General features: G+C 37.3%; 1 protein-coding gene across 3 annotated transcripts in view; it reads left to right on the plus strand.

The window, feature by feature from the left end:
- The window catches only part of FMN2 (formin 2), a 161,666-nt gene that overhangs the window by 38,510 nt on the left and 104,272 nt on the right, over positions 1-18,884 (plus strand). The window contains exons 4-6 of one of the 3 annotated variants that reach the window (XM_054822145.1): positions 447-508; positions 16,196-17,321; positions 17,475-17,877. In XM_054822145.1, the coding sequence (XP_054678120.1) occupies positions 447-508; positions 16,196-17,321; positions 17,475-17,877 (1,591 nt within the window). Of the gene's footprint in view, positions 1-446; positions 509-16,195; positions 17,878-18,884 lie in introns of all 3 variants that reach the window. The other 2 variants (XM_054822146.1, XM_054822144.1) reach the window with 2 other exon arrangements.

Genomic DNA, 18,884 nt, shown 5'->3' on the forward strand with positions numbered 1-18,884 from the left:
CATCATTCGGCTCATGGGTTCTTTTGACCTTTTGTGAACAGTCACAACCCACAGACCTCAAGGAAATACTCCTTAAGGAGATTGGATGGGAGAACAAGCATGAGAACCTTCCCTTGGCCTTCTGTGGAATTTGTATAATAGAGACATAAGTAACTATTTCTCTTTGAATCTGAAATTTTGACAATCAAAATGGACTTTTCAAGTTTAAGATGATAATATTTAATATTGAGTCATAATACATTGCAAATTGAGATCAGGCTGGCTTTATTTATGCATATAACCTGTTTGGTTAATTTTAGATGGATAAATTGGAAAGTGGGACGTTTAAGATTATTTTCTTTTTAACTCTACCTTCTTTTCATTAAATTCTTAATGTGTATTTCAAAAGATCAATGAATTTTTTTTACATAGAACTTCTCAAATCCATATCTTCTTTTCAAATTCAGAGTTGAAATCTGCTGTCCTAGAAACAGAGAAACAATGCACAGATGACGTTCAGCGGGTACAGGTAAGATTCTACCAGAAGTGTTTTATCTATCATTTTGTAAACCTACCAGAAAAGCAGTACTTCGGATGGTTTTGCGATAGTCTTGTGTACTGAATGTTCTGAATGCAAACATTTGGAAGTGCGTTTTTGATTCTAAATTTTGATTTCAAAATACTTACATGCTCCATAGTGTACCTAGGTACAGAGATTGAAGGTTCCTGCCTGCCTAAGGTGATTCTTGTAAAATGTTATTGTTCACTCAGAAGTAAGTTAACACTTGGTTCTGGAGGTCTGATGGCATTACTAAGGAACAGTAATAGAAGATTTCCTTATGTTAGCTAATCTACAAAAGTTCATGTGAATCATAGTGGCAGAGATTTTTTTTTTCTGTTTCTCCACTGAAGCTTATAGCAGTGCTGGTAGGTGAACAGGTTTAGAGTGCCATGCTGCACTTCAAAAGTAGAAAATGTAATACTAGAACAGTGGAGACTTAGTCTGGGCTGGACTTGTTTAACATAAACACAGTCTATTTTTTTTTTAACATGTCACCATTCATGCTATGTTCTTCATTAAAAGTGGTGCAGTTTGATGGAGTTGAGAAACTTCAAATTTTGTTTCCTCAAGAGAGTAGCTTATTTTCTGTGAAAGCTCTTTGATCACAAGTACCAGACTTACCTTACTAGTGAATAAGAGTATAAGACTCTTCAGTTGTTCTGGAAGTCAAGAAGAGGAAGGCAAATTTCTGTTTTCCTTAAATCTTCGTTTGGAACAAGGAGTGGCCAAAAGCTCTTGATAGCTCTAATTTTTTTTCTTTTTTTTTTTTTTTTTCTTCCTTGGTGGAGTTTGTTTTTTGTGGGTTTTTTTGTTTCTTTTAGGTTTTGGGGGGTTTTTTGTTCACGACAAGATGGTTCAATCATCGCTGCGTTTAGCAGAATTTGTGAAAATGATCAGTGATTTGCTTTTGAAATAAGGGGAAATAAGGGGAAAATAAGGAATGGCTTGTTTGTGAAATGCATGCTACTGATCATTAGACTTGCAAATTTAATCTTGGTTCAATCAAGTATTGTATGAGCATGGGTGGGGGGAAGAGGTGTATCACCTGTATAGTTTTTGTCTTGTTAAACAACATTAAAGGAGTTCTTCTAGCCATTTACCTAAATTCTTCTACCTCTGTAATTAAGAACATTTTAAAAACTAGAACCCATTAATTAAAATTATTCTACATTGCAATATTTTAAGTTTAAACTAAAACTTATTTGTCCAATGTTATTTTTATATTTCAGTTACCCAGGTTTCAGTAGCAATGCTTTCTAGTATTTCTTGTGAAAAAGAACTTTTTCCTGTACTTCCAGAAAGGTATTGCACCTAAGCAGTGTATTTATTCTGTCTCTAGGATTTTAATTCATTACAATAAACAACCTATATAAAAGACTTTTTTGTATTGGAAATGTAATTAACGGAAATAGGTTCATGAATGCTTAGGTACTTTACCTAAAAAAAACTCTGATTTTTTTTTTTTTTTACTATGAGAATGAAGGTTAACCAGCAGCACTAGAGCACTGTTTGACTGCTTGAACAAATAACATTTAATTCAAGTTGGTGGTTTTGTTGTTATTTTTAAAACGAGCCTATTATGTTGTCCAGTTAGTGAATTGCATTTGCTGGTGGTGTTAGAGATCCCTATCCCTCTTGCTCAGTGTTGATCTCTAATGACAACAATGCAAACTTCTTCCATTCTGTACTATTATATGTCAATGAAGAGCAGAAATAACTGGTCTGAATGCGTGATCACCTCACTTGCAGAAAATATTAGGTAATCATCATTATGGTTTATTTTGAAAATCAGAGTGGAAGTTATTTAATTTGAGGAACTGTATGTAGATAAAATGTTTTCATGTTTTCAAATTATTTCTGTACAGTTCTAAACAATTGAGTGCATTCTACCTATCAATATCTATCTATATGAATCTATAAAAGCATCTAGGAAATAGAATGGTCACGCTAACTTTTTTCATCATGTTTGTAGATAAATCCTTTAATCAAATCATTCTGGGTGTTATCTGTGCTTTTTAGTGATGAAATACTGTGAAATGTTTCTATTAAAGATCTAGCCTCTTCTATTCTTTGTCTAGCTTGTCCATAGTTTTTCTTTCTGAAGAAAGCAAGTGTTGACTGACATTAGCCAAGTTAGGTGATTTTTCTCTTTTGTTTTGATACATGACAAAGGAAGAGAGGCATGGTGTAAAATTTGAAACTGATCAACTAAGGCTACTTACAGGATTCTTCCCTCTCCTGTTCCTGGGAAAAGACATTTTCCACATCCTATTGAAATAATTGGAGATGGTCAATGTAGACAGAAACAAATGCAAATGCAACATGATGCTGATAATTTGTCTCACTTATGATAAACAGTTAACTGAAAGGTTCAGAATAATTCTAAATTAAAAGCACAAGTCACACACAGAGCCTGGATTCTACACTTTCCTGCCACTGGATGGGGCTTTTTTATATATCCTCTCCATTTCCTTACCTTTCCAATGTTAGACATAACCTTCATATTTTGCAGCATAGTTTCCTAAAGTTTTTAAGATGGCTCTTTTGAGTTCAAAATAGCTAGTTTTTCAAAAATTACGATTAAAACCAAAAAATGAAGGCCTGGGGGTGTGCTTGCTTTTAGTGCAGGAATTGATAAGCAGAGGAAAAATAAGAAAAATTAGCAGCCATTTCAAGTCCTGGTTCTGAAATGCCAAAGAGGAGCAACAATGTCTGCCTAGTCTTCCCAGTACAAACAGAAAGTTTTATTAGGCCTAACTCCTTTAGTGAAAGAATAAGAGAAAAATTGAATGTCCTAATTTAGAAACTCCAGCTTCAAACCTGATGTTTAGATTTGTACTTTTGTACAAGAGCCAATTTCCTTTGTTTCACAGCTCTGATCTTTTATGTTACCCTTGCAATTTTCCCTACACTTTAACTCAGTTTTCAGGTTTGCTTCATTTTGTTTACGTGGTAGGTAAAACCAGAGTCTTAGCAGAAAGAAACAAACAAAACAAAAACAACAACAAAAAAACCCCAACCCATCTTATGGTTGTAAAATGAGTACATGAAAACTAGGCTTTGATTAGTAGTGGGACATCACAGAACTGAAAACCTAAAGTTGTTTTGAAGTCACCTAAATTCCTTGTTCTCTTATACACCTTACTATCAAAATATTTTAGATTTCTTTTTTTGATTGTTTGTGATGTCTATTCTGAGTATCACACAAATTTAAAAAGAAATCCCTCAGTACGTTTATTTAAAGGTCAGCATCCGGATGTAATGAATTCTTCTTCATGCCATTGATGCCTGGTTGCTGTAATCCTGCCTCAGGAGATGAGGTTTTGCCAGGCTGTTCCAATTTCTAGCAGTTTGGTTATGAGATAGTTTACACTGAGTATTTAAACTATATTTGCAGTGGAAAAGCTTGCCATAAAAAAAATTCTTATGCCTGTAATGTTTCCAGCTCAGTTATTCTCTTTGGTTTGGTTCACCCCATTTAAACCAACAAATAAAACCTCAACCAAAATTATATGCCTTCTTGGAACGCCACGTACTTCAACTGGTAGTAACAACCAGACAAAATTTTGGCAGTTCTCAGGCACCGAAGACAGATTTCTACTGCATGATCTATTGGTGCGCTTTCCAACATCACAGGGAAACAATGCCAGCCTTAAAAACCTTAAATTGCAGGACATGTTTTCCTATGTAGAATATACTTCCTACTTTGAAAACATTATAAATCTGACTCTTGGAGTGTCTCTAGAGTATTCCTAATTACCACGCTTTTCTGGTAACCCCTGTCTCAGCCTTTCAGCAGGCTTTTTTCTTACTCTAGTCATTAACTACAAATTATTATAACTTCTTAGGGTAATAACTTAGTGACATTCGAAATGTTCCAATTTTGACACTTAGTAATACAAGAAAAAAGATTGTGAAATCCTGTAAGATAAATACATACTCAGTCTATTTAAAAAATATAAAACATTGGTGGGATTGGGATTTACTTTTCATTATTATAAAATGTCACAGCTAGACTTTCTTGTAAACATGCATGTTGCTCAAAACTCTCTCTTAAACAAAATTTCAAAAAGATTATTCTTTACAGGTGAAGGTAAGATAAGGAAGATAAATGGAAGATTTGTCTGAAATTGTGAAATGATTCTACTACACATACAAAAAGAATAAAATAAAAAAGGGAGATTTTTAAAACCTGTTTTATTTTGACATCACATGGCTTTCATCAGGGGAGAGGCAAATTGTAGGTGAGACTGGTTAACAATTTTGTTCAACAGAAATTGGAGGAAAATTGAGATTTCTTCCTTTATAAGCTCCTGAACCATTCTGTGGCTGTCACTCTTTTTACACTGCTTTATTTCACATTCCTTCTTGAGATATTTATTCAGAAGGACCCAGTGATCCTGGGAACACGTGTCACTCCTGTCCCTTCACTACTTGCTGGGTTACCCTTTGTAAGGGGGGAAGAGGGGGCTTGGGGAGACAATGAACAGTTATTCTAAAACAATTATTTTCCTACAAAAGTATGATTGCTGAAGTCTTAGATTTCAGCAGGGAGAAAAAGGAAGCATATGTAGGCAGACAGTGTTTTCTTGTTAGCCTTGAGAATAAATTATGCTTTTCAAAAATGCACAGAAAGGAGATAAAGTTTGTGTGAAATGAGATGATGGAAACCTGGCAGAAGACTTTACGGCTGGGGTCATAGCATCTACTCAAGTGCAGAGCATTTTGCTCAGGCAGTAAAAGGGAGTCTAACCTTTGTCGAACTTCACTCTGGGACACAATAAGTGCAAATCAGGTATAGCCTGTCTTTTATGTCCATGAAATATAGGTTTTTATGCAGAAGTTTCCAATTTTATTGATGGAAATCTGTCTTTGATTCTTAGTATTAGAATTTACTTTTCAGTTTAAACGTGCTGCAATTTTCAGGTTTCTTTTTGGTTTGTTTTTAGAAAGCCTAATAAGCACTAATAGATTTGTCATTATCTTTAACTGTAGCAGGTTAGTGAATTAACCTTTTTAAAATATTAAGTGACAATCTCTGAGTTAAGACGTCAATATAACGTAAACAGAAATTGTCTGTTCCCATCTGCTGTTCTTCCTATAAGACTAGTAGCTGAACTTTGTGATTAAAACACTGTCTTCTGATAATGTCAGGATTTCTTAGGCCCTGAAGGAAGGAAGAGAACGCAAGTAGAAATATTAGAAATGAGGGAAGAAGTGTTGGAGAGCCTGAAAGACATTATAAAGAGGTCGGTCTACTCAGCCACTAGATGGCAGTTAAGTATTTTTGAATGGACTGTGCAAGGCACTTGTAAATTGTTCCCGGGGGTCCTTCAGCTACCCTACAATGAGAATATTAATTTTTTATTTTCTTTTTTAGTCAGAAAGTGGTGGCTTTCTAGTGGTAAATAAGTTAGCCTGTATAAAGTATGTACACTTTCTGTGTTTAACCAAGTTTTAGTAATTGGAGCATCTCTCAAATATAATAAAACTATGTCCTAAAATAATAACAAAAATTGTGAAACATTAAATGTTTAGACATTTCTATTTTGTCACAGTTAAGTTTGTTTGTTTTCTTTTTAAACCAGTGAAGGGAACACATTTGATTTGGTCTACTGGAATTCTGGATGACTGTCTTTGTAGTGATAATTTAAAAGTTTTACTGCTGAATAACCATCATTTAAAAGGAGAGATCAGTTTTTCTGTTGGATGTGAAATTCATTTCTTCAACCATAATCCTGAATATTTTCCATTAAGTTCTGATGAGGGAGAGATTTTTTTTAAAAAAAAAAGTGCATTAGACATAATTTTTATCAGTTAATTGACATAAATAGAATATAAATCATAGATTCCACATTTAAATAGAAATAAAGGAGTTTAATATGTCAAGCCTGTGTGGTAGAAAAATAAAAGCAGTTAATTCTCAGAACAAATGTTAGTATTTTGTATTATATCCAGACTTCACAATACTTGGATTGACTTCCATTGTTTTGCTTGAGGGCAATGTTTGCTTCTTTAAAAGGAACAATACATTGGTATAATTTTCAGTGGAGTGACAATAGCACATTTTTGCACTTTTCCTCCTGGCCATGGTGAGACTAAAATTTGTTTTGTTCTAATCTGTGTTCTAGGTGTTAATGTCAAGATGAAGTTTTACTTACATGCTCATTTCAATTTGAAAGGCTCTTTATTCTGTTTTTCCACTCTAATACATGGCATGCTACCTCAATTATAACTCTGAACTACCATAAAAATCACAGCATAATTTAGGGCTGAAGAGACATTAGGATGTCATGCTGGCCAATCCCTTCCCTACCAGCACCCTCCTCCAAGCAAGGCTAGCTTAGGTGTTTGGTTGTTTTTCTCGGGAATTTGCTCATCTCTGAGGATGGGTATGTGGTGGTGCTACTATGTACTTCCTGCTTTGCCTAGTCAGTGGTAAAATGATAAGTCTTGCTACATAAATGTGTTGTTTTGGTGACAGCTTAAGGAAACGAAAATGTGTGCTCTAAAAGCACATATATTTCCCGTGAGTTACTCCTAATTCAAACACCACGTACTTACAGTCATTGATTTACATTCTCAAGAAACTGCTGGTGGAGTTCAAGTGATTCATTTGGTTCACAACTTCAACATCACGGACTTTATGACACTATGGCAGAGCATAATATGAATTTTGCATCTTGTAAACATAATTGGCATTCTGCATTCTCCAATTTGACTATGCTTTGCACTTAGACAAAACCAGACAGACTTTTTGTCATTTTAGGTGTAACTTCTTTGGAAAGTAGCACCAACGTTAAGGTTCAGGCAATAATGATGTCTGAACGGTGTGCTTGCAAACTCTACCTGATGGAAGTTAACTGAGGATTTACAGACTTCCCTTTCTTCTATCATTGATGGGAAAACAAGGAGAAATGAGAGTAAAGCTGAGAAACTTACTTATTTTAAGCAGAACTACTTGGTGGTAATTAAAATCCTTCATTATAATGTGAGAGACTTTCTCCTTTTCTCAAGAGACGAATTATTGTATGGGATAGAGCTTGGATAGGAAGAATTACCTCTTTTCTGTGTGTGTTATTCTGAGCGCTATTATGTTGCTTCTCTTGCCTTTTACATTGAGCTTCTTGTAAAATACTAGCAGAGCACTGTCACTTCTCTGAGGGAGCAGTGAATAGAAATGCATGATAGGCATACACTTATTTGAAAATGCAATTTTAAATTGTTTTCTATTTTCTCCTCGGACTCCTCACACTTCTTACTTATGAAAATTGGTAAATTGAGAGAGTGTTCATTCCATCTATGCATTCCTGGTCAGAGCAAAATATATAGCAGAGCTGTATTTATTAATTGTTAAAATAGAATTTATTTTCTTAAATTCTCTCTCTAAAATTGGAGTCCTGTTTCAGATGAAAATCTATAAACTCCCCTTCTCCGCCAATATGGTTTAAAACGGAAGTTTGATTATTTACATATGAAATTCTTTTCACCTTTAGGAGAGAAGTGAAAACAAAGAGGTTTTGTATATTCAATGGTACCATAGTATATTTGGATATAAAATAATCTAGGTACTCTTTACCTTCCTTCCAAACTTTTTTAAAAGAACTCCACAGAAATTGAAGAGAACAGATGAAGAACTCGTATTTAATATAAGACAGCAGCATGAAAAAGTGTGTGTATATAAGTTTTTGTGCATGTGTGTGCATACGTGTGTACGCACACACATACACATGCACATTCCATAAAATGTGTCTCCAAAGAATATCTGGTCACCGAAAGAAAATTTCTTCTTGTGACGTCCCTAGCAGGACAGTGTGATGTAATTTGTCAAGTTGGCTTAATCTGTTTGAGAGACCTCATCCAGTCAAAAGCGAGCCATGATCTAAAGATTAAATTTTTCTTTTGTTTCTCTCAACATTAAAGATCAGGTGCTACTCTACAATGGTGTAGATCGTGAGAATTTCCAAAGGACCCTATGTGTAGAAGAGAGATAAGAAATGCTTTTCTTAGTAAAAAAGAATATTTTTTTTAACTTAGAAATATCCAAAATTATTTAAAACAAAACCCCCAAAACAAACAAAAAACCCCAACCATAACTATGGTATATTGCCATACCAGAATGAGAACTTAAAAGTAAAGCTGAGAAGAATTTCTACTATTTAGAAACAAAACAGGCTAACTGGTTTAACTTCTACTTACAGTCAGATCAAAAGATAGTTATCGTTAAGTTGTCCATTTTAAGTGTGCAGAAGTAAACCGGTAAGATCACTTTTTTCTGTATTTTTAAATACATATTTTTATTTTTATTTGTTCTTTAGAGATTAAGCCCAAAAATATTGACAAAAATTAACTTGCATATTCCTGAATGTTTAATTACTTTCTTTGTTTTCAGTATTCAACTTTTCCTGAAGAAACAAGTGATTTTTTTTTTCTAATGTCCATGACACCAGAAAGTTTTTAATTAACCTTTCAAAATGTAAAGCTCATCTTTGATGAATTGGTTGTGATTGATTTTATTTAATGTTCTCTCACCTGAAATGGTACAGGTTGCTTTTAATATAGCCTTCACACTTTCAAAGAGTTAGAGAAGTTGACTGACCTCCAGCCCCCTGCCTTCAGCATGTTCATGGGAACATTTGTGAAGGCTCTGATTCCATTTCTCCAAACTTTTTCTGTTGGGAGTAGTAGACTCATATTTCAGGGTAATGAAGATTATTCAACCCTTTCTACAAAGATTTATTCTTACTGTGGATGTTTTTTCCTACTTATTCCCTGCTGGAAGCCTGAAACAAAAGCAATATCTGAACCTCCCATTTTGTGGTCTGGCTGACCTCTTGGATGAAAGGGGCAAGTACTGTGTAGAAGTATCATACTCTGGACACTTGCTTATCAAGATCTGGCAAAGTTCACCTCAAAAATCATTAGCTCTTTTGATCTCCAGTACTGGAGATTAAAGGCATTATGAGTCTTTCAAAGTTAGATTGTTAATGTTCACGTTTTGGGCAATAGAATCCTTACTGTTATTTCTAGCATAAAAGCTAGTATAGTTTCTCTGTATAAAGAAACAGAAATAATAATAGAATGAGGTAAGTTTGCATGGTGGCTACCTCACAGGCTACTGGTCAATCTCAGGTTGAATTGAAAAATCAAGAAAAAGCCTGGTGTGAAAAAGTTCAGCTCCTTTCTCCAGTATGCCAATATAGTCATGTTAAAGGTACACCAGATTTTATTTTGTGTTTTAACGGAATGAGATGGATGGCTGCCTTTGCAGCTACCCAAAAACCTACCCAAACCTTTTAGACTCTTAGCTAAAATACTTTAGGACAACCGCAGGTGATAAAAAGGAAGTGATTAATCACGTGATAGTCATTTCAATAAACAGTCTAAATATTGAGCAGAAAATAAATCTGGAACAGTTTTTATCTGAACTTTTAAGGAAATCCTGTTGCCTGTTGGATTGCTGGCATAGGTGGCTAGGTTTTAGTTCTCTCTTCTGCTCAAAGACTCGCGTGCAGATAATTCTGCTCTAGCAGTCTCTTTGTGATCAAGACACCTAAAAAGACAGCAGAAATAGGCAAAATAAGGTTCTATTAAAATTAATGAAGCTAAACCTTTTTTTTCCTCACCTTTCTATGCCCATTCTCATTTATGTACTTGTTTCACACTGGGTGACAGAACAGTTAAACCAGTTTCTAGGCTGAATGAAGCTATATGGGGATGGGTAAGCTTTTTTTGAAGTCTTTAGTGTTTACTGCGGTAGCGTTTCATGCTTCTATAATAATGATATTTCACATATGCTAGGAGAGAAACTTTCAAGACTCGAAGGGGATTTTTGATGGTTTTTTGGTTGTGTTTTGTTGGGTTTTTTGTTTTTTTTTTTAAATAAAGCAGGTCTAAAACTTTCTGGGCAATCAGGCTGAAAAATGCTATTTGTGCAGGCTAAAAGTAATATTATGTAAGATGACAGTAACTATCCTTGACTGCTGTGTAGCTCCTGGGGTGGTCAGTGGTTCTGTGAGATTTTATTTTATCTTGTCTTTTCTGTAGTATACAAAAATTCTTTTGAGGTTCCTATTGTAGCAGAACTTGGGCATAACCTAAGGTTATATTTCAGCTCAGTTAAGTCTTACAACTTATCGAGAGAAAACTCTTTCAGTCTTTGATGTATCTCAGGTTAGGCGTTTGTTTTGTTTTGGTTGGTTATTATGTATTAAAATAGGAACTGTAAAGAACTGGGATCTTATCCTCTGAAATACACTTAGCATCCGGATGAGGAATTCAAACTGTTCTGGGACAGAAGCTTCAAGAAACTGAATCTGAGCAAATCTTTTCTTCTGATTTTCAGCTTTACAAATTGACATTTGTAATGCATCTATCTTTGTTCAGAGGGCCATGGTCCCTACTGATCCTATGTTTGTTTATTTTAACTAATTGAATTGCAATAATTCTTGATTTCTGCATGTAATGTTTTTCAGGGTTTTTTTGTCACCCATGATAGGTTATGATGAAACCTCTTGGTTGATTAGACATGTCCTAGCTCTTGAGTTTAGGAAGAGCTACATAGTCGCAGTGCCAGCGTAGTGCTGGCTGTTGTAATCTATCTGTTACAGTGTGTCACTGAGTGGAAGATTAGCTCATGTCCACCAAATAAAGTTTATCACTTCAGGCAGGGCAGTGCACTACACCTTTTCTATTTCAGGGCTTGCTTGTTCAGTGCTATCTTGTAGCTGTGCATCATGTTTCCTTGTGGTTGTAGGAAGAAACACGGACTACTGTGAAGATGCATATCCTTTGTCCCTATATACGCACCTTCAGTATAATAAAAGCTTCTCAAAAAAGATTTGATCTCTTAGTCTGAGGAAGAAACTAGTATCCAATACTAATTCTACTCCTTCAGCAGTTCTCCCTGGTGCTATTGGCAAGTTTACCAGCTTTTGACTCAACTTCTATTGTAAAACTAAAATGCTGCAATGGGTTTTGAGGATTAAGTGAAACATGAAAATTAATTAGATGAATACTATTTTGTTTGAATGCAAATCAAGTGTCCATCAGTACTTCTCATTTGATAATTGCTGTAGCACTAAAAATGACTGTTAAAATGTTGTGTGTCCTTTTCTTAAGGTTGATCTGCAATTGCAAGAAGTAGCTTTGAAAATGAGACAGCTTTGTAGAGAGAAACCTGAATAGAGATCACATTGACTGAATTAAATTCTTACTGTGGCACTACTTTGTGCCATTTGGTGAGCATGCGCCTTCAAAAATATGTCACTTCATGCAGAAAAGAGGCATTTATTAACAGAGCAGTTGGAAAGACCATCCTTCCAAGTAACTGGACGCTGCTAGTACCACCAGATGTTGATTTATTGGAAGACTCAACGGGTCTTATTTTGCCATCTTAATCCTGTTTAACTGTATGCTTCTATTCCCTCTGCGTGCTTGCAATCAAGTAGCAGCGTAGACTGATTCATGAATTCTGATGTAAAGAAACTAAATGGTTGAGGGTTTTTTTTTTTTAAAAAAAAAGAAAAAAGTATAGTCCTATCATCTAAATATGAATTCCACCCAGAGAGCAAATTTCATGACACTGTGACAAATTGCTGAAAATGATCAAACTTCTGATGCATTTCGTTGGCTAGTAATGCTATAAGGTATTAACTTCTAAAACTAAACTGCAATATGTCTCTCTCTTTCAAATATTCCAAAATTACCATTAAGAAATGCCATTCTGTTTATTTTCAGAAGAAAAAGACACATTATGGCTGTTCATAAAATAGATAAGTGAATGCAAGTTGAGAAACATGTACATAAATATATAATATAGACACACACACGTGTGTGTATATAGACTTGGGCTAACTTTCACAGATGTGTGGGTTTTTTCTACCTGGAAATGTAGTTATAGAAGGCTCTGTAGATTTCAGTCACTCATCTGAGAAACTAGGATGTCAGCCTCAGTAGAGGAGGTAGCTGCAATCTGAGCTTTTACATATTTGAACATCCTGGGCATGTTCTATCTATATAGATCAGCTTATGCTGGACATCTGATGTGCACGTGTGGAAAACATGACAAGATTGGAATGAATTGGATGTAATGTATGGGCTTTTGGTACACGTGCAAATCCAAGTGTGCAACCTTTACCCAGTAAAGCCAGTATTCCCAGATCAGTTGGATACTGTACGCACACAAGCCTATCAGTGCAACGCAAACACAGTCAGGCCAGTAGTCTCAGACTGAGCATCCAGCTCATTGCACGTGGAACATGTTCAACCTGTTTGAGAAATGCTGGACACTGTTCGATACCCATACACCTCTGGAATTTTTTTTCTGCTCACATCTTTCACGCTCAAGTCACCTGGATAAAGCAAGGCTTAAGCTTCCACCTTTCTTTCTTTCTTTACAGAAAGAAGACTGTTCCACAGTACCTGGGTCCTGGGTAAGAACTCTAGTCAAGACAGAGTTCCCTCATATCCCTTTTAAACCCCGTAGGTTTCTGCTGTGGACTTGTCCTTTGGATTAAAAATGAACCTTCTTTTCATTATGTGTGGGGGGTTTTTTTTGTTTGTTTTTTTTTTTTATCTGGGTCTTCTGGTTCTTATCAATAGCTTTTGACCATCTTTTTACATGTATGAAAAATCAAGTCTTATTCTTCTAAGAAAACTGTCTAATTTTCATTTCTAATTGGACTTAGATACATTTTAGATTTCCTTCCTTGTTGAGGATAGTGGGAATATACTGTGGCTTATGTTTGTTTGATACAGCCCTTTCTGATCTAGAGGAAGACTTTACACTTCTTGCTAGTAGAAAGGCAGAAATCTAATTAAACTAGTCTGAGGGCATCTTAAAATTCAAAATGAAAAATATCGCTATCTAAAATAATTACTGAGGCATATAAATACCGGGTCTTTTGTTTTGGTATTTTTTTAAACCAAATAAATTTAAAGTATATGATCTCATCTGGATAAATATCTCTGCATTCATAGCAGTCTTGTTTGTTCATAATATGCTGTTTCTGTGAAAACCTGAATATATTGGTGACTGTTAGGTAACAACACAATAGCAAATCACCAGGTTGTTTGAAATGCCATGTCTCAAGGACAGCAGAAAAATTGCTTCTTGGGGCACGGGTTAAAAAACAAATCCCTCTAATTCATCAGTATATTTTTGTTTCTTGTCTGAATTACTTAATCATCTCACTTGATTGCCTATTTTTTTAAACTTTAAAAAATACTTCTCTTAAAAAAAAATTCATGGTCTGCAGAGTAAATTCTCTTGTAAAACAGTGAATTCTAGGTTTTTCCTGTATTTCAGGTAGAATTTCGGGATTCAAGGATTACATCTTTTTCTTGCAAAAAGCAGAATCCAGTCTCCTGAGTAATGAGTTTTTAAAACAGTAAACTGTTCTGAGATCAGCCATCATTAAGGCAAATCTCTTCAGAATGACTTAATATTGTGTCTAATCCTGTTGGCTTCAGTTTGTTTGTGGCAGGAATGAATTTTCCAATTCAGATAGAATTGGGAAGCTGTATTTGTCATAATACCCTTAGTGGAGAGTTCTTACAGTGTAAAATGGGAGCTTAGGAGAGTTACAGTCTGGGGAAAACTGGATTTGTTCTCAAATAACTGAAAACTGGTGTGTGGCCTTAATAATCCTAGGAACACATTTCCTTTGATAATGTTGCCTTTTGAAGAATTGATAGGCTGCCTCATGTTTGCAGGTGACTGGTGGGGGGGATAAGAGCAGATGAAACAAAGGCATAACAGAATATTCTCTTTCTCCTTTAGAATGTTCTTTAACAAAACTGTTGCTGCTACAAGGGGATTGAAGCACCATGAGTAGTGTGTACTGGAAATGTGGTTTTCAGCCTTTTTTCCTTGTTATAATAGTTTGTTAACACGTCTGCTGCGTTCATTCCTTCACTACTCATTGAAAAACTTTTTTAATATTCCTTTCACTGTTTTACATTTCTCTTCAAAGTTTGGTAGGGAGACCTAGTTGTAATCCATAACTTTTTGTTCAAACTGCCATTCCAGAAAGTTCAAAGAACGTAGGGGATTGTAAGTTTCATAAAGGTGCTTCAAAATAAGACAATATTTGGTTTATATGTAGTAGTTACTGCTTTACTTCTGGGATTGCTTTAGGACAGCTGGGAAACTCTAAGATAAACACAAAATTGAAATTTCATGTTTGAAAACCAATTCTGTGCAGAAACATTTTTTTTTAAGTATTAATGAACATATATTTTCTTAATAGTCCCTAGCTGGAAGCTACAACTTCATTTTCCAGAAAGAAAAATGACTTTTAAATGTTTCATGTGTCAAAGGATGAGATGAAAAACATCATCTTCCTGAAACAAATCAAGGCAATTAGTAGATCAGGTATTGTACGTTTATTTGTAGGACTGCTTTACAAGACCTATAAAATCTGAGTATTTGAAAGATTTCCTACAAAGTGAGCCTACAGTCTCATCCATGAAGCTTATGCTTTTATAAAGGGGAACAAAAAGGTAGTAAATAACTGTTTTGCTGTAACCACTTGGGAAACTTGTATGACAAACTTAATTCAACTAAATGCTTGAAGTGCTGACCAATATTCCAAAGTTAAAGAAAAACAAAGTACTAAGAAGTAAATGCATACAGCTAGAAAATAATAAGTTCTTTATTAAAAGATTTTGTGTTGTAAAGTCATGACTGTTCTGTCTCCTGTTCAACTGTCCTCAATAAGCACAAATGACTATTTTTGGACTAGGTTGCTGCTTTTGGTACCTCTCGATAAAGGCACCTACCCATTAAATCTGGTACAGTTTGTTACTGGTATTTATTTAAAAATGTAGGCATTACTGTGCCATTTAAGGTTAATGGTCCCTCTACTCAGTCTACAGCAGGCAGGATCAGGTGCTTCAGAGAAAGATATAAAATTGTGGAAACTGTCAAATACAGAATAACCATTCCGGACAGGAAGTTTTTCTGGCGTCACTCACTCTCCTGTGCCAAGTGACAGACTGTGTTTCAAACCTTGGTGGGAGGCAAGTTCTCCCTTAGTTTTGTCTTACTTCTTTTCCTTCCCAAGCATGCTGGCTGGAGCGAAGCGTAGTTACTCTGTTCTGAGATTAGCTGTTTTTGAAAAGTGGGCATTAGTTATGTTCTGCATTCCTAATCTGTGTTGTATCGTTAAGGTGTATATTGAGACCCAGTGGTCAGTAGTATGTTGAGCCTGTTACATACAGTGCATCCCTTTGAAGAAACAACGTATTTTCAGTTAGCAGAATTAAAGTAATGCTGTGCCCTTTCCACAGCCATGTCCGCATATCCATGTGTGCACGAACGCTTGCAGCACTTGTGCTCAGTGATCAGTTGTTTTCTTGGTCAGGGTGCGTGGGGGAAGGGTTGATTTTTGTTTTGCTAAATACAATGGCAGTCTAAAACATGCTCATACAGATAATGGTAGTTTCATACTGAACCAAGTCATTTTCCTAAGCTATCTTCTTCCACTGTAGGATGCAGCTAGCCAAAATGATACCTCTGTTTTTTAAAGGTTTGTCACAACTGGCTTATTTCTGAACCTCTGAAATACCAAGATTCTTGATCTACATTTAATTTTTTATGTAGTGATGAATGTTATCTGGTTTGTGCTTATTATTTATTTTCTTTCAAAGGATGATTTTGAGGTGAAATCTGAGGAGCATGCCAGTGTCATCCAGCAACTTGAGCAAACTATTGAGGATCTGAGGACCAAAATTGCAGAACTAGAGAAACAGTTCCCTGCTCCAGAGGTACAGACTGCTGGGAGGGAGCAGGAAAATGAGCACACGCCTGCAGTCTGCAGGGAATTCAGCAGTGTGACTCTTCAAACAAATGAAGAGGAGAACGTACCCAGGACTGTGTCACATGCAAGATCTGTACAAACGTCACCAACGGAGGATTATTTACCACACGCAATGCCTTCAGCCAATGCACTGCCACAGCCACCCCCACCACCGCACTTAGAAGGGGACAAAAGTGAAGGGCCAACTCAGAAATTGCCAGGTCTAGAACTACAGCCCACGTTTTGTTCTGAAATCTCCTTAATTCTGTCGCCGAAGCTAATCTCAGTGCCACTGGATGCAAGCCAATCTGTACAAAGTACGCTCCAGTCACCTCTTTCAGGACCTAAAATTAATTTGTCCCTTGCATTTGAAGGAGAGACTGAAATGCCAGCTTCCCATCAGCCTCTAAGTACTGTAGATGTGACTTGTAGTGAACGTGCCCCCTCTTTGCCCCCGGAGCCCACATGTAGCATTCCCCCATCACTGCCAGTCACCGAACCAGCTGCTCCCCTGTCTGGAGCACATGGCCCTTCCCTTGCCACTCCCATGTCCATAGCAGGTGTACCACCCCCACCACCCCTGCCCAGCTCAGGACTCCTTCCTTCTGCTGGCTCAGCAGTGCCACACCTGGACCACTCTTTGCCGGGCATCATGATGCCGCCACCACCACCCCCTCCTCCTCCTCCGCCTTTACCAGGTGGGGACATACCAATGCTGCCTCCAGCCCCTCCTCTCCCATGTGCTGGAGTCCCACCACCACCTCTACCACCACCTTTGCCTGCAGCAGGAGTCACAGGCCCTCTGCCAGGTTGGGGCATCCCACCTCCTCCTCCACCACTGCCACCACCTTTACCTGGGGCTGGTGTCCCTCCCCCACCTCCTCCTCTGCCTGGCCTGGGAATGCCACCCCCACCCCCAGCACCACCTCTGCCTGGGGCAGGACTACCACCACCTCCCCCACCTTTGCCTGGAGGGGGTATCCCTCCTCCTCCTCCTCCTCCACCACCTCTGCCTGGTGCAGGTATCCCTCCTCCTCCTCCTCCTCCTCCTCCTCCTCCTCCTCCTCCTCCTCCCCCACCTTTGCCTGGTGCAGGTATTCCTCCTCCACCACCACCTCTTCCTGGTGCAGGTATCCCTCCTCCTCCTCCTCCACCACCTCTGCCTGGTGCAGGTATCCCTCCTCCTCCTCCTCCACCACCTCTGCCTGGTGCAGGTGTCCCCCCCCCTCCTCCTCTTCCACCACCTCTGCCTGGTACAGGTGTCCCCCCTCCACCCCCTCCTTTGCCTGGCTTGGGGATGCCACCTCCAGCCCCACCACCTTTGCCTGGACAAGCGCCACCCCTTCCAGTGCCAGCCCAGGGCAGCACCTACCCGGCAGTCCCACAGGGCTGTGGGTTTCTTCCTCCTCTGTTACCATCTGGTTTATTTGCAATGGGGATGAATCAGGAGAAAGGGAGCAGGAAACATGTGATAGAGCCTTCACGGCCAATGAAGCCTCTTTACTGGACGAGAATTCAACTCCACAGTAAAAGGTAAGTTGTGGGGTTGTGAAGAGTGGTGTTTTCACTTTATGGCTGTCCTGATAGTGTCATATGTTATAAGCAAAAGTGTTTACTTGCTGATAGACAGGTCTTTGAGAGAACCTCAGTGCAAACAGGATTTTGTTTGTAGTTGGATATGTAAATGGGGTGCCCATTTTCTTTAAAGCGCACAAACTCTGAGTAAAGTTATTTGCAAATAAAAGCTCTTTGAGGGTAGTGTTTTCAGACGTCCTTTGGGGTTACATACTACGCATTGATCAGAGATTCAGGGGTGACCGTGTGCCACTAAGTGTTCTGTGAGATGGTTTTTAAAATGTCGTATTTGTGCTTACTCTCAGCTTTCAAGATAACCTTGGTCTCTCTTTGGAGCAGCTTGCAAGTTTTGGTAGTGTCTTCCCTCTAGATGAATGTATGCTGAACGCATTTTATCCTTGTCTTTCCTTTCTCCAGTGACCTAGAAATCCCTTTTTTTTTTTTTTTTTTTTTCACCTTGTACACTCAGCAGACAGATTCAAAATGCAATTTCTCTGCATGGCAGCATAAAGCTATTCTGGTAGCCCTTACTTTGATATGACTTTAATACACTTCTTTTCAGTTGTTGATGCTTTTTGTTTGTTTGTAAAATATTCTTGGTTGTGAAAAGAAGTTTCCTCATTAATCTCTTATGTCTCTGAGTACTGATTGTAAAACCCTTCTGCTGTTATTTAATGATTAATTTCTTCTTTCTTTTCAAGTTCTTGCCACGGTCACACAGGTGGTCTGCAGATAACTGTCTATTTCTACTTCTCTTCATGTCCATGTCTGTATGTTTTATAGCCTATATGTAGCCTATTTGTATTCCTATGGATGTAAAGTGGGTGAATGTAAATGAGCCTGACCATTATTGTGTGTGAACAAAGAAGCATGGGGGAGAATCAACAGTATATCTTATCAAAATGCTGCCAGTAGAAGTTAGGCAACAACTTTTAAATTGCCGCTATTTTATTTTCTTCATTCCT

The sequence above is a fragment of the Grus americana genome, chromosome 3 (genome assembly GCF_028858705.1).
Source record: "Grus americana isolate bGruAme1 chromosome 3, bGruAme1.mat, whole genome shotgun sequence".
NCBI lineage: Eukaryota > Metazoa > Chordata > Aves > Gruiformes > Gruidae > Grus > Grus americana.